General features: G+C 42.6%; 2 protein-coding genes across 41 annotated transcripts in view; one reads left to right on the top strand and one right to left on the bottom strand.

Moving 5' to 3' along the window:
- The window catches only part of NRCAM (neuronal cell adhesion molecule), a 154,655-nt gene extending 153,356 nt beyond the window's left edge, over positions 1-1,299 (bottom strand). For 18 of the 38 annotated variants that reach the window (XM_039570620.1, XM_039570603.1, XM_039570613.1 and 15 more), the window contains exon 1: positions 1,141-1,299. The gene's annotated coding sequence lies outside the window, so the exon portion shown is untranslated. The remainder of the gene's footprint in view (positions 1-1,140) is intronic. The other 20 variants (XM_039570621.1, XM_039570622.1, XM_039570623.1 and 17 more) reach the window with 2 other exon arrangements.
- The window catches only part of LOC104698315 (translation initiation factor IF-2-like), a 46,201-nt gene continuing 31,962 nt past the window's right edge, over positions 612-14,850 (top strand). For 2 of the 3 annotated variants that reach the window (XR_005604433.1, XM_039570643.1), the window contains exon 1: positions 612-1,128. Coding sequence is in view for 2 of the 3 variants with exons in the window: in XM_039570643.1 (XP_039426577.1) it covers positions 650-1,128 (479 nt within the window). In the remaining variant the exon portion in view is untranslated. Of the gene's footprint in view, positions 1,129-10,136; positions 10,686-14,850 lie in introns of those variants that run through there. The other variant, XM_039570644.1, reaches the window with a different exon arrangement.

Here is a 14,850-nt window from a genome sequence, read left to right as displayed (position 1 = left end):
TTGTTTTGAATAAACACACAAAAGCTGGACCTTTATGGATAAAAGAACATCTTACCACGATCTATAGGTTATATACCACATTTCCCATTGTTTTATCCAATAACAGAGAGAGCTAAGCAATAGCATTCCTTTCACAGAGTACTTGTCAATATGGAACACGCTTATTGACTGGGCTGAAGCACACTATGATCTTAAATATTTAAACAGCTTGGCATTATTAATCAGGTACTGTTTACACTTAGACTCCGAAGTCTTGGTTTAAACACATTTCAGACTTCAAAACTAACACATCTATGCTGAAGACCTCAGCGAGAGCTGAAGGCTTGGTTAATTATTAGTTTATAACCAAAGAGACAAGTGCACTCGCTGCACAGACTTCAACACGATATTCTGCATTAATCGCCACCAAGAAGCCAAAATAGGGAAAACACGAAAAGCCCGCGATTCAGACACATTGTAGCTATTTTATGCCTAAACAAAATCGCAACTGTAAGGAAGGCGGGGGGTGGGGGGAAAAAAAAAAAAAAAAAAAGTAGTACGGGTGATAAATAAAGGCGAAAGAGTCGAAACGCGGTCCGCGGCAGTTCAGCACCGACAGCTCCTTCCCCCGCACACGCCCGGCCCTCGCCCCCGCCGGGCAGCGCACGAAATGGCGACCGAGCCCGCCCGGGGATGTGGGCGCGTCGCAGTCGCGGAGCGTCTCCGCCGGGCCCGCCCGGCCCCGACCCGCCCGCCCCGGGAGGTGCCATCGGCCGCCGCCGCAACAAAGCCCCGCGGCACCGGGTGGGCTCACCGGGTGCCTCCTCGCCCGCCCCCTCGGAGGAGCCCCGGCACCCGCGGAGGACGGGCGGCTCCTCGCCGTCGAGGCGGCGGCGCAGGGCGATGTGACACCGGCGGTGCGGGGCGATGTGGCACCGGCGCTGCCAGGAGATGTGGCACCGGCGCTGCCAGGAGATGTGGCACCGGCGGCGCGGGGGGATGTGATACCGGCGGTGCGGCGGGATGGATATCACCGGCGGTGCGGCGGGATGGATATCACCTGCGGTGCGGCGGGATGTGGCACCGGCGCGACGGCGGGCGCAGCACCTCCCTCAGCGTGATGCGCGGCGCGGTGACAGAGACGGCCAGGTCGGTACTCACGGGAAGGTGCGGCCCCTCCGCCCGGGGAGAAGAGGGTCAGCGGGGTACTCGCGCTCTTCCTCCTGCTGCTCCTGCTGCTGCCCGCTCGGCAGCCGGGCGAGAAGAGCCGCGGCGGGCGCGCTCCCGCGCTATCCCCTCCTCGCCGCCACCGCCACCGCCCCCGCCGCGCCGGGGGGAACGCGCGCTCCCGCGGGGAGGGCGGGGAAGGCGCGCGCGTCTGCGCGAGCCGCGCCAGAGCGGACGCGCGCGCGGCGCGGGGACCCGGGGCGGGGCTGGGGCGGGGCGCGGGCCCCTCGCACCTGAGGGGGCGCGGGGCGCCTCCATCTTGAGCATCCCTTCCTGCCTGCCTCCTTCGCTCCCTCCCGCCGCCGCACCTGTTAAAACCGGGGTGGAATCGCCATTGCACCCCCGCTCAGGGGCTCCCGGACCGGCCCGGCGACCGACCCGGCCCTGAACCAGCAGCGCCGGTGCCCCGGCAGCCCCCGGGCCCCGCCTGTGCCCTCCCCCGGCCGGGACAGCCGAGCACTCCCCGGGGCACCCCCGGAGCTGCCCCCCCGACAAGGGTGGTGTTTTAAATAGCCGCATTATTTTAGCCCGGCAGTGCCCCTCTAAATAGATGGTTTCAGCGAGTTCCCAAACTGGAGACAAGGATATTATTTTACACTCGAGAATTGTCCTGTTGAACTCGTTAAATTTACAGTTCACAAGTTCAGGAAGGCGGGCGTTTGGATGCGATCGCTGAAAGGGGAGCTCTGGGTGACACCATTTGGAGAAGAGTCGGGAACAGGGCTTATTCCAAGTAAATCTGCTGAACACACCTCTCACAGAGCTCTCCTTCCCCTTCACATCTTGCAGTTCATTTCATGAACAACACCAGAAATTATTTTAATGTAATTTTGACACTTCTATGGGCTGTGCTCAGTATTGCTCAAAATTAATCCAACTATACCTTTAACACGTAGTAAATGTGATTAACTGCTGCTGCTGAACTTGCCTTTGGATCAGCCACTGTAGGAATAGCCTTTTGTGCATTGCAAGGTGGCAACTTTTGTAGTGGTTAACCATTATACATTTCAGGGAACAGCTTTCAAGGTGAACTCTACGATGATAACTTAATAGTGCAAAACACAATGCCTAAGATGAGCAAATAGCCCTTACTCTGCATTTCTGCAGAAACCACATTATGATGCCGGCAAGTTAAATCTGAACATCTGACCTTCTGCAAACAGCACTTGAGATGAATAACAGATTCTGTAAATGATATAGCGCATGCATATAAATATCCAAGGGTTAAACAATAAGTCAGATGGACTGACAATAACTGCTTCAGACTTTGGAGATATTTAAACTCCTAACAATCTGAGGCCAGGATATTAATGTTTGAGACCAGAATATGCAAAAAAGATTAGATGAATGTGAAGAAAATCCATTTTATATAGAGGGAAGTGCTCCAATGTTCTTTATTTTCGTTTGTTTGCTAACATTTTCTTTTTTGCTATACAAGTCCCATGTTCCCAACTGATTCATTTAACTACAAAAACACTACAGTCTAAGTAAATGTGCATCAGTGTATACACAGGTGGCCTTAAAATGCTAGGATATTGCCGGACTTTTCTTCCAGGATATTGTGTTCCATCAGGAGATTGTATAGCCACTCCTGGCTTTGAGAAAATGTAGGTATAAAATGCAGAGAGAAAACTGTCTGAAAAATCCTCTGTTTGCATCCCTGATGGATTCCACAGGGAACATGGCGGGCCAAACCTTCAGGAGGTGCGCTGTAGAACTGCAGGACACTTGAGTGGAAAGATTTGAGTTGAAACTTTACCTTTCTTAAAATGTAGGATCAAAGATCTGGTTAGTATTTGGATGGCCAGCATACAATACTTTATAAACACAAAACCAGTGGGCTGTGGCAAACAACTTGGTGGAAATTAGACCACAAAACGTAAGTAAATTAAAAGATTTTACTATTGCAGGGAGGGTGTAATAAACAACTCTGCTGATGTAAGAAACAGCTCTACTGATGTATGATGAAGCCGAAGTGTTGCAGCTGGTATGATTACACCCTTGTGATTCCCCTGAGAATTTTAATTGAGATAAACAGATATACACATTCAATAGCACAAAGTAGGTATTTCCAAAGGGTGGCATAATTAGTAGTAAACAAGTAAATTCAAAGGTTTCTACAGCTAGGAGCTACTGGTGATGCTGGTGATGGCACCTACTAGTGCTGCCTATACTGACAGTAGGATGGTGGCACCAAGCAAAAAGAAGCAAGTGAGCTTGGTGGCATAGACAATAACAGCCATTATGATAAGCAGAAATTGTGTGGCTGAAGGAATATTAGCTTTCAGAGTTCTTCTCTGTTGCTTGCATCTTTTCTGTAGTCATCGTATTACTTTTTGTAGCCTTTCTTCTCACTTTGCCTGCTGAAATAATAACCATGGTTGGGTAGCTCCAAACATAGTGTCTTAGTCTTCATGTTCCTTATTACCAACCTTGGTTTACTTATCTGTCATCTACTACTTTCTTCTACAGTGATCTGTTGGAGTTTTTTGTAGTCTTTGTTTAGGGAAGCATTGATCAGGTACACAACACATTTATTTGAGATACAAAATTGATTCATGATTGTAGGATTGTGACAAAGGAAAAAAAAAGCTATCAAAAACTTGTCTGTGATGGGTATCAGTTGTGATCTGGATCTTGAAAAGTGTTTTTAGGAAGAGGTTGCAAATAAAATACTCAGTGAGCTGATACATTGGAAAAGGCTAGTGTTAGCTGAAAATAATTCTTTGACATCTTGTTCCTAAAGCAGACATTTTAAAGGGATATGGAGAGACATCTTCGGTTGTTCATCTCACCTAACTTTAGATGTCTACTATGCGAATGTCTGCATCTGAGCTAGTCACTCTCTCCACTGAGCATAAAGGGAACCAGAAATAGGCACTTCTAGTGTATGATTCATCTAACCTATTTTAGATGCCTACATTAGAATAAGCCAAGTTGCATCCTAGAAATGCCTGTTTCTCTCCGTTGACTGTAACAGGACCAGCGGGTGTCTCATTTAGCTGTAAATGTCTACATTGTAAGAGTCTGCATTTACTCAGCTGAATGCCATCCATGTGATTTTAACATGAGTTATCCCACTGTCCCACTGTTCCACTTGTTTTGAGGTCTTACAATGGTCAATGGAGCATGGTGTAGCCCACAAAGTACTTTGCACAAAGTAAAAGTGTGAGGTGTATTCCACTGAATGTGTTGAAAGTCAATAAAATTTAGACTAATCATATTCAGTAGATTGTGGGGGCCCCCAATCAAAAACTGAACAACTTCTGAGATTGATTTTAATCTAGTTTATTTATGGGCACTTTGTATTTCTTTTGGAGGTTTTTTTTTGATACCCTAATAATAAAGTACATGCACTGAATTGCTGGACTAATACTCTTCAGAATCTAGTATTTATTTACTATAGCAGCATAAAATGAGAATATGTCTAAGCAGAAAAGAGACCAAAGACAAGATCAAAAGCTTAAGTGATAATGTCTAGTGTTAAAACCTGCACTGCTTGGTATACTGTAACAAATCAGCTTTCACAGAGCACCAGGCAGAGGATGTGTTTTGATGTAAAATATGTTGAGAACTAGGGTAGCAAGAGCATTGTACAGGAAAGACATTGCACAGAAGTGTTGTGATGTGCTGTCAAGAATTGAAAAATTCTCTATTCTCTCTATTCTCTCAAAAGGCAACTTGTAACTAGAGTTAGGTACTTCCATGTCTGATTCATAAGCTATCACCTAGGTTTCCCTTAGAAGAAATCAGAGTTCTCCTGCAACCCAAGAAGGCTAGCAGGCTAAACAAAGAGCCAGTTGGAGACAGCCACATGGAAATGCCATGGTTTGAATCATGCGTGTTTAGGACTTTAGATGTTCAAGGCTGGTGGCAAATACTGCCAGGGATTCACAGGGCAGAAACTTCCTTCAGGAATTAGATGCTTGAATGAAAAATGAAAGGACATGATCCTGTTCTTTGAGAAGAAGGTGGAGAGGAGGAACTGTCATTGCTGTCACCAGTCCCGTCTTCCATTAGCTTAATCATTAGAGTGCTGATAAAGAAAGCAGGAACTCAGGGTTCAGTTATTTCTTTCACTTAGTGAACTTCAACTTCTCAGGGCATAAGCCTTACAAAACATCTGAGGATGAAGATAGAATATTCAATCCACCCTTACAGGATAGTTAAACACTGAGAGGAAGTAAGATTACACACACATATAATACATCTCACAGAAGCAGGAAAAGTGTAATTTATATATTTGACTGTGTACGGGGAAACTTGAGTTTTAACCTTATGTCTGCACATATTTCACTGTGCTTTTCTGATGTATTTTTTGTTGTTGTTGCTGTTGTTAGATTTGTAACTGGCCTCCCTTGTCCCCAGTAGCTTGAGTGTCTAGATTGTACCTTGACTAATGATCAGAGCATTCTCTCTTGTGCCTATGAGTATGTAATAATTCCATGGAAGGTGAAATACCTTCAGAAGGAGAGATGAAAGCACCATTTTATTTAGGAATACTCCGTTTCTTAGCTGCTAGTTAGCAAAGGCTGAAAAAGGAGTTAAGCATATGTCTAACACCCTGGAGAATTCTAATCACAGGAAGACTGTACCATCAGCTTGGTTTTGTGTCAAGTTTAATCGATCAGGTGGGTGTGCTCTGAGAATGCTTAAGAGATCCAATTTTTCAGGTAAAATGAAGAGATGAACTTTTTAAAACATTTGCAGATACCATCATATACAGATAACAGTGCTTTTGTCCATGCTCAGAAGGTGATCTCAAGGGATATAAAGAACCATTGAAACTTTTCAGACACTTGCGAGAGAAAGTTTTATAAAATTTGTATCTAGTATGATCCCTGTCATATTACAGAAACTACATCTATTTTTGACAGCTGTGTTAAACATGGTGAAATGGCTAAAGTCAATGAAAATTTGATGTTAATTTCAATAGGACCGACCAAAGTTTTATCTGATATGTAAATAAAGGAAGGAAGTCCTTCACACACAGTGGATTAAACTGTCTGCAAACACCAAACACTTTTTGTATGCATGATTACAGTTCACATTTTTCCATTAGAAGAGGTTGGCTGAGACAGTTAAAAATCTCTTAGAAGTCTAACTCATGGTTCAAGGTTCTTGAAAAACTACTCCACAAAGATCAAAAGTCTACAGACACCAGGCAATTTGTCCACAGGACTTCTAAAGTGTTGAATACTAAGCAGCTCCATTTTCAAAAACAGGAGCTTAAAGTCAAGCTTGATGTTATGATTTAACCTGTTTCATCCTTCAGCAAAGTGTCTCACATGTTAAGAGACTTTGTCTTCAGTGGAGTTTTTTCCATTATGGAAATGTTCTAGGGAGCAATGCCAAGATTCTGGAAATGCCTAATAATAGCTATTAGAGCTATAAATCTTGCTTTAGTGAAACTTCTTTCTTATCCACCAAATATTAATGTATTTGTCTATTGTGCATATCTGTAATGTGAATGAACTTAATGATTTTCATGCACACTCACAAAAACTAAGCATGTACTGAAGTCTTTTATGATGACAGAGAAAAAGAGCGAAGTTGGTAAAAAAGTAAGGGCTGCTCCTTTTTCCAATACATGAATAAATTTTGATCATGTGTATAGGCCTTAGAAAGAAGGTAAAGTTTTGCCTGGGAAACTGAGAAGACAGAGAGGAAAACCTTGTGAAAAATTGTATCAATTAAGTCCTTTTGAAGTTATCTTTTAGTCTTGAACTACAAAAATACCCAAAGGACTTTTTTTGTCTGCTTGCTTAGCATACCCCTTGTTCTTTAAATCTGATAGACATTCTGAAGATGAAATTAGTTTTAAATTACAAACACACCATTTTTGTTGCGTTTAGAAGATGTGATTGATGATCACTGGAACAGCCAACCAGTAGCACTTTTGAAACCAGGAAGAGGAGCTGAGGTCCCATAGCAATGTTCTAGTTGCGTGGACCTCTAGGTATGAACTGGGAATTTAGAAGGGTTCAAGAAATCTGCCCTGGATTAATCAAATACTTTAAATGACTCAGAAAAAAAAAATTGCTGAAAGTGGTAATTAGGGAACATGAGAAATTAATTAAACCCAATGCATTTGTGCATCACAAGGAATGTAATTACACACATTTAACAAAATAACGGAATTTTAAGATTTTAAAATGCTGAGATTTTCCAAATGCTATCAGGTGACATACTGCTAGAGATGATTTCCACATGCTTTTGAGGTTAACTTGAGGTGCAACGAATTTGCAAAGGTTCTGTTTCATGTGCAGTAGGAGCATCAACATAAACAGAAGGAATATCTTTCTTTTATCCCCTCAATCTTAACAGAAAATTGCACTGATGCATAAACAGCAAGTATATCTATTTAGTTTTACTATTCTGTCTCTAGCAGATGAGCTTCTGCTTGTGTTTTTGTATTTTGTTTAATCATTTCCATTTCATGGTTTACTGGCATAGCACTCCTCAGTACAGCACCCAAATACTGTGTGTTATGTCCTCTTCTGCTTGATCCCCCCTAACCCTCTGCCCTTTGCCACACAGTCCCTGAGCTTCGTGATTTTTCCATTCTTTTCTGGCAAGAGCATCTAATTTTCTTTTCACAAACTAGAGGAAAGTTACACAGTTTCTAAGAATACTGGAAATTACTCTTCTCTGTCTGACTATTTGCACTTTGCTGGAAGAGCTGTTTTCACATACAACAATTATCATGAAGTTTGGGTATCTTCCATTTCTGTGCTGTGTGTCACTCAAATACACAAAACCCCAGAATTGTGGTGTATGATCCCTGGTGTTCACACTTTCCTGTCACTGGAAGTGAGCCCTTTTCCAGTTTGTGTTCCTAAGATTGTCAGTCTTTCATTCTGTAAATACCCTTGCTCCTTCCAAAGTGCTCAGGCAGGGCTCACATTTAAAGGATAATCACTCACCTCTTCTGGTGCCAGAACCTGCTTCCCTGCTTGCTGTGATGCTGACTGCTACAGGAGTCCAGCAGTCCTCAGATTGGGAGCTCCTTTGAACATTTTGAAAACTGGCAGAAGCAAATTAATGTAGTTACCAGCTATATGGCCTCAAATCAGATGGCTGAAGTGACAGCACAGACTCTGTGATAAGCCATCACTCACCAAGAGTGGTGAAAAAAGATTTTCCTGGTTTACTCAAACTAATGCCAATTGATTTTCTTTTTTTTTCATTGTCAGCCAGCTGAGGGAGGGAATTGTCCCACTCTGCTCTGTGCTGGTGTAGCCTCAGCTTGGGCACTGTGTGCATTTTTGGACACCACAATATAAGAAATATATGAAGTTATTATTGAGCATCCAAAGAAGGGCCACAGAGATGGGGAACAGTCTAGAGGGGAACTGGGGAGGCCTCATAGCAGCCTACAGCTTCATCACGAGGGTAAGAGGGGGGACATATGCTGATCTCTTCTCTCTCATGATCAGCCATAGAACCCATGAGAACAGCATGAAGGATTAGGTTGGATATTAGGGAAAGTTTCCTCACCCAGAGGGTGGTTGGGCACTGGAACAGGCTCCCCAGGGCAGTGATCACAGCACCAAGCCTGACAGGGTTCAAGAAGTGTTTGGACAATGCTCTCAGGCACATGGTGTGACTCTTGGGGCTGTCCTGTGCAGGGCCCGGAGTTGAATTTAGTGATTCTCTTGGGTCCCTTCTGACTCAGGATAGTCTGTGATTCTCTGATTTCTCTAATAATAAAGGCAGAGTGGAAGCAAGCATAAAAAGGTAAAGCATTGCAGTTTTGTCGCTCCTTGGTGCTGAAAGTCCCAACTGGTGATGAGCAAGGTGGCCTGTAGGCTGGCACTGGCTCTCATGGGTGTAGCTGGCAGACTCTGATGCCCACAGCAAGATCAACCAACCTTAGGAGAGGCAGTGGGAACCTCTGGATCTGTGGAACTGATTCTGTGCTTTTTAAATCTAATCCAGTGCCTAAAATGGAGTGAGGAGAATGGCTGTACTCTTTACAGGGAACTTCTAACTGGGTATGGATACATTCACCTTTTTTTCTGGATGTGTGCATGCACATGTTCACTCTTTTTCACTACCATGGATCACAGAAACAGCTTTAAGTCTGAGTTTCCTCACGTATTTAAATATGTTAAATAATTATTTCATTTAGCACATTCAATAGTAATTTGCATTTGGTGAGTATCTGTAATCAATACACAGATGAATTTGCAGCTTACCGTTTCAATTTGTGCTTTCAAACCAAATAGACTCATCTGTCATCTAGATTTCTCTTCAAAAACATGGTATATATATTACCCTTGACATCAAACTTTGTATTTTCTGCTAACCTTCACTTACGTTCTGAAGTTATTTTTTGTTATTGTGATTAGGGAGGAACACTCCACCATAAAAATCAATCCCTTGGCACCATCTATGTATGATCTTCTGTTACTATAGCTATGTAATAATGATTTTCTCATTTCTTCTATCATCTGTTCTAAGAAAAAATTGTGCTCTTCTCAAAGGATTAGAAATGCTGTAACACTGACATTTTTGTTGCTTTTTTTTCTGTAACACTTTTATCATTTTATGTTCTGTGGCAGAAATTCAAAAATTAACATGAAGAGAGCTATCTAAGGCAAGTCCACTATTTTCCAGAAATAAACAGAGAAATAGATGAGCACAAAGACTGTTGTATACACCATTAACAATTGTTTATAACAGCAGCATTGGGTTTCAAAATGAGACATGTGATCTTTAAAGACAGTACTTTAGAACACAGAGGTAGGAGGGTGTCAGAAGTCAGACAAGTTCCATAGGGCAGAGCTGAAAAACACAAGAGTACTTCAGAATGGGGAACAGTGACAGAAAAAAATTTAACTATTTTGGGAAAGAATAAGGGAACATCTTGAAACAGTACTCAGGTCGGAACTCCTACAGAAATGCTATCATACTTTTTTCCCTAGGAGAGTAAACCCAGACCTGGATTCACAATAGCTATTGTTCTAGACCTTGAAAGCAAGATGAGAATAAGGCAAGATGACTTGTCTGAGCAAAGCTATGAAATCCTACACATCTTCCCGGTGATGAGGAAGGGTAGATGCTGCTGAATGCAGAGCTGACTACTTGCCACCATCTACCGTGACATCTTGTTTTAGTAACAACAGAGATATTACGCTTAGAGATGAGACAGCACAGGTCTAGCACATATACCTGGATGAAGATGTAAAACACTGACACTGTGCCTTCTGTGATCTGATTTGTTGACCTTGTGTCTTAGGTTACAGTGTTAAGATGTAACCAGAAGTATGTATTCTATCACCATCTGTTAAAACCAGGTGGGGGCAGCATCCTCTATCTCTTCCATGACACAACCCTGATAACTCCCTCTGGGGGATAACTTCTGTTAATGGGACATCAAGTCTCAATGCATGACTCAAAAAATTACATCATCCCATTGTGAGATGCTCTGCCCAGAGGGAGGAACCAAGCATTCCTACCTGGATATAAATTGAGGTTTGGAACACCACAGTCAGCCCTTACCTACTGGATTCCTGGAGGAGAAAAGCTACATAACCACCACTGGATCTTTTGAGGAACACCAGACCCTTCTACATGATCACCGCTTCAACAGAACCACATCTATCAATTCAGAAGGATTGCAGCCACCATTGAATCGGACTCGACCACCACCCTGCCCAACAGGGTGTCAGGTTGCATCCTGACTCTGTCAGTGTTTCTGTACTATTGCATTTATTTAAATTTTCCTATTAAATTGTAGTTCTGACTTGGGAGTCTCTCTCTGGCTTGCTTTCAAACTAGTACACCTTCACAGCAGACCAGAGGTTAACACTAAAATACAGACTAGCTGTAGCAGTTATTGTTTAATTCAAGCTGAAGGAAGGCTGCAGTGCTGTATCTCTATAAAGCTATTTCAGCATGTCTGCATCAGATTAGAAAACCAACTGCATTCAATCATTTTCTAATCTGTTGTTTACTGTTGTGGAGAAAGGGTTTATGAGATGCAGTGTGTCTGTTTTTAAAATTACAGTCTGACAGGGTGACTTACCTTCTGAAGATGCTCTTTATTCTCATTTCTTTTTAGGTAACTAGGAAAGAAAAGCTGTCTAGAAACTGTCATAATAAAAAAAAGTACTGAGTATACCACCTAATTAGAAGTTTTCTTTGCTACTTTGAACAGGCTTTGGCTCTGCTTTGTGCAGTTTCATATTCCTTCGTCATCTTTCCTTGGAATATCTCTGCCTACATCCCTAATGCTTTGGGGGTCTGGAGAAAGACTTAGCTGATCCATGATCCTCAAGGAACATGACTTCCACAGTTCCAGTCAGAACATCTCGTGCTCTGCAGTGATTTGAGGGCCCAATATGTGAAACACAGTCCATGCTTCCTCCATGATGTGTGCTTTCGTAGAATCAGATAGCACTTCTCTGAAAAAGCATGGCAGCACAGGCACATATTGGGACCAATTAGGTTTTACCACCACCGGCAGCTGAGTGCCCTCTCACACAATAGAGAAACAAATTTGGAATATCAGCCTGCCTATCACCATGTCATCCCATGGTGACAACCAAAGTCATACAAGTGGCTTGTAGGGTTAGCAGAGCAGCACCCATACTGATCCTTTGGGTTGTTCAGGAAACATGCTCCCTTCCCCGCACATTTGAGAACCTGATCTAACCCCTCAGACCAGCACTGAATCTGTCTCGCAAACTTTGTTGTCTCATTGTACAGTAGATTTCTCTGGGACAAAAGGCTGGCATGGGAATCTTCTTTTGCGGCACTGTCCCAGGCAGAAACGAGAAGGCTTGGCACCATCTTCCTGCTAAGAATAGCGACCTATTTCACAAACATCCCTATATGTCAGCTGGGCACTTGATACCACATCTGTCAGGGATGCTCTTCATAGCAAAGGTTACCTGCTGAACAGAACAATGTACCTGCTGTCAGATGGATTTTATTTCTTCTGGAGACTCCACACCTCTGAAGTGCTTTTGCAATGGGGAACTTACCATGGGAACCTTCTGCACAGGGACCTCTTGACACTGTTAGTCTCTCACAATGCCTTCAGGGTTTGGCATTCTAAGCCCAACTGGAAACCAGACATTTTAAGTATTTTGGGGACCTGAGAACTTGTCCTTTCTAGTGCTTTTAGTGACTTTGAGCTGACTGTGAGCTATTGTGACCATGGAGTATTGTTTTCTGAGGCCTGGCTGCAAGAGCTTTTTCTTTACAAGGAGCTATTGTGAGGGAGGAAAGCAAAGGCATTGTGTCATGGATGGTAATAATGACCTAAGTCTTCTTCCTCATTATCTCCAGATGGAAAGAGAACTATCCTATTCTGTGTGCTTTGACTTTTTAAAGGCCTGACTGGTCAGAAAGACCACTAATATGAAGTGGTTCCAACTCCAATGTGAAGGAGGATTATCTGCTGAACATCCAGTTGCTGCCTGTGTCCAGCAGCTGCACTGTCCTGTGCCAGCAGGGCTGTTTGCAGGATGACCAAGCTCCCACGCAGCAGGAACTGCATGGCAACGATGCTGCTTTCTGGGTGTGCCACAGGGACAGCACCTCATACCAGTGACCAACTCATACTGACAAAAGACAGCAGCAACCCCACAGTCATGATCTAACATATGCTGGATACATTCAGTTCAGGATCTCTTTTTTAACAGTGTTTCTCTTAAGTTGAATTATGATGCACCTACTGTAAATGTATTGGTTTGAGAAGAGATAATGTTTACCTGAGAGGCTGTAGTATGCTAAGCCCTGCATAATGGACAAGGGAAAGCTTTCCATTTCTCAAAGACAGTCTGAAGTGAATGCACTCTACAGACTGGGCATAAAATATGTAGGAACAACATCATGCTGGAAGTATTTTGTCTTGTTTTTTTCTTTACCATCTCCAATATACACAACCATTTATAGATATATATGAACCCACGGAATAAACAGCTGTCCAGAGCACACTTGCTTCCTGACAATCTCATCTAAGCTTTCCTTACTGATCTGTAGCTCTTCCCAAGGATTTATGACATATCTAGTGCAAATTACTTAAAACTTACTCTGCTATAGAAATATTATTGTCTTTCCTGCTGTATTCATAACCACATTGTTTAGACCTGCTTGGAATGGATACAGTGCTCAAGTTTGGAAGTTATGACATGCTTATGTCCTAGCAGACTCTGTAAAGAAATGCTCTGAAGTCAGATTTAGCAGTGTCAATGATTTTGTCCTTTGACTTCACATATTAAACAGTACCTGAAATACCTACCTTTCCTTGTAGGATGATACAGACATTCCCTACTCAGCTTGTAAACTCTCCAACATTTCTGCTTCTTTTGTCTTAGCAATATAAAAGGTCTTGTTCTCCCATTGTTACAAGTTTTCTGACTGCCTGACTCACTTCCCTGAAAATACATTCAAATGAGGTTCACAAAAGGACAGGACCATATTTCTGGTTTCCACAGAGCAGCCAGTGAGGAAGCATGGAACAGCAGCTTTGTTGAAATGATGCCCTGGACACAGGCCAGATTTTAAAGGAGTTACTTTTGGGGATTTGCTATCCAAATTTTAAGACATTCAGGAAGAGTATTTCCCTGTGTTACTAGTGTGATGATTATTACATCATTCAATTAGAAAAATAATGGTGTAAGAACAAAAAGCTGTTCCCTTTCCAGTTTCCAAGGTCTTGCAAAAGAAAAGAAGAGCTTTTAAATCCTAACAGCATAACTTTGCTGAACTCAGCCTTGCACTTTAAAGGTATTAGTTATCAGTCTAGTTTGTCTCTGTGGTTTTATATGAAAATGTTGTATTACAGCTTCTTCCTGAAAGGTAAAGATTTCAAAATGCTCCTGTGTATTTTTTATGCTATTGGAACTATATGGGGAAATAGCAGTTAATGATATTGATATGAGAAACCAATAAATAAAATGAAATCATAAATAAAAAGCAAAATTGAATTGTTGCCATAAACATGTATTACCAGGGATATAAGTAATACAGGCTTTCAGTGCTTCTTTAATTTTTACAGTATGTTGAAAATTGCAAATGGTTCCCCCTTACTGAAAACTGCCAACTTTATTAAAATAAATAATTGTTCTTGTGAAATCTTGAAGAAAGAACAATTAAAAAAATCATTTGTGTTGTATGAGTAGCTGCAAACAGTGAAGAAGACCATCAGCAGAGTATTGGACCACGTGGCACACTGGAATTAATGGACACATACCAGGAGCAGACACAGCAGCAGGTATGGGAGTGAGGAGGCTGGGAATAAGGAGGCTGAGCAGTGAACAGGAGAACTGGGGGGCAGCAGCTCCTTGATTTCACACCTCAGTGATGAGCAGCTGGAACAAGGAAAGAGCCTACTCATCTCATTCCTGCAGAGTTTGAGGAAGAGGCATTTGGCATGCTTGTTCTTCTTTGTAAATGAATATAATTGCACTAAGAATGAATGTATCTTCGAGCACCAAACTGTCCATCAAACAGAACAGTTCTGCAAGGGCTGAAAATTTGACTCACTGTTTAAGAAACAGAGTGAAAAAACCCAAACAACTGGATTTCCCTTCTTGCCTTATGTAGTTGAGTGTAAAAGAAGACAGGTTTGTATCACAGCTGGCTTGGAGTGCAGTCCTTAAACTGAAAGGGGAGGCCTTAACACAT

The sequence above is a fragment of the Corvus cornix genome, chromosome 1A (assembly GCF_000738735.6).
Source record: "Corvus cornix cornix isolate S_Up_H32 chromosome 1A, ASM73873v5, whole genome shotgun sequence".
NCBI lineage: Eukaryota > Metazoa > Chordata > Aves > Passeriformes > Corvidae > Corvus > Corvus cornix.
The sequence above is the reverse complement of the archived record's forward strand: the minus strand, read 5'-3'. Positions and strand labels throughout refer to the sequence as shown.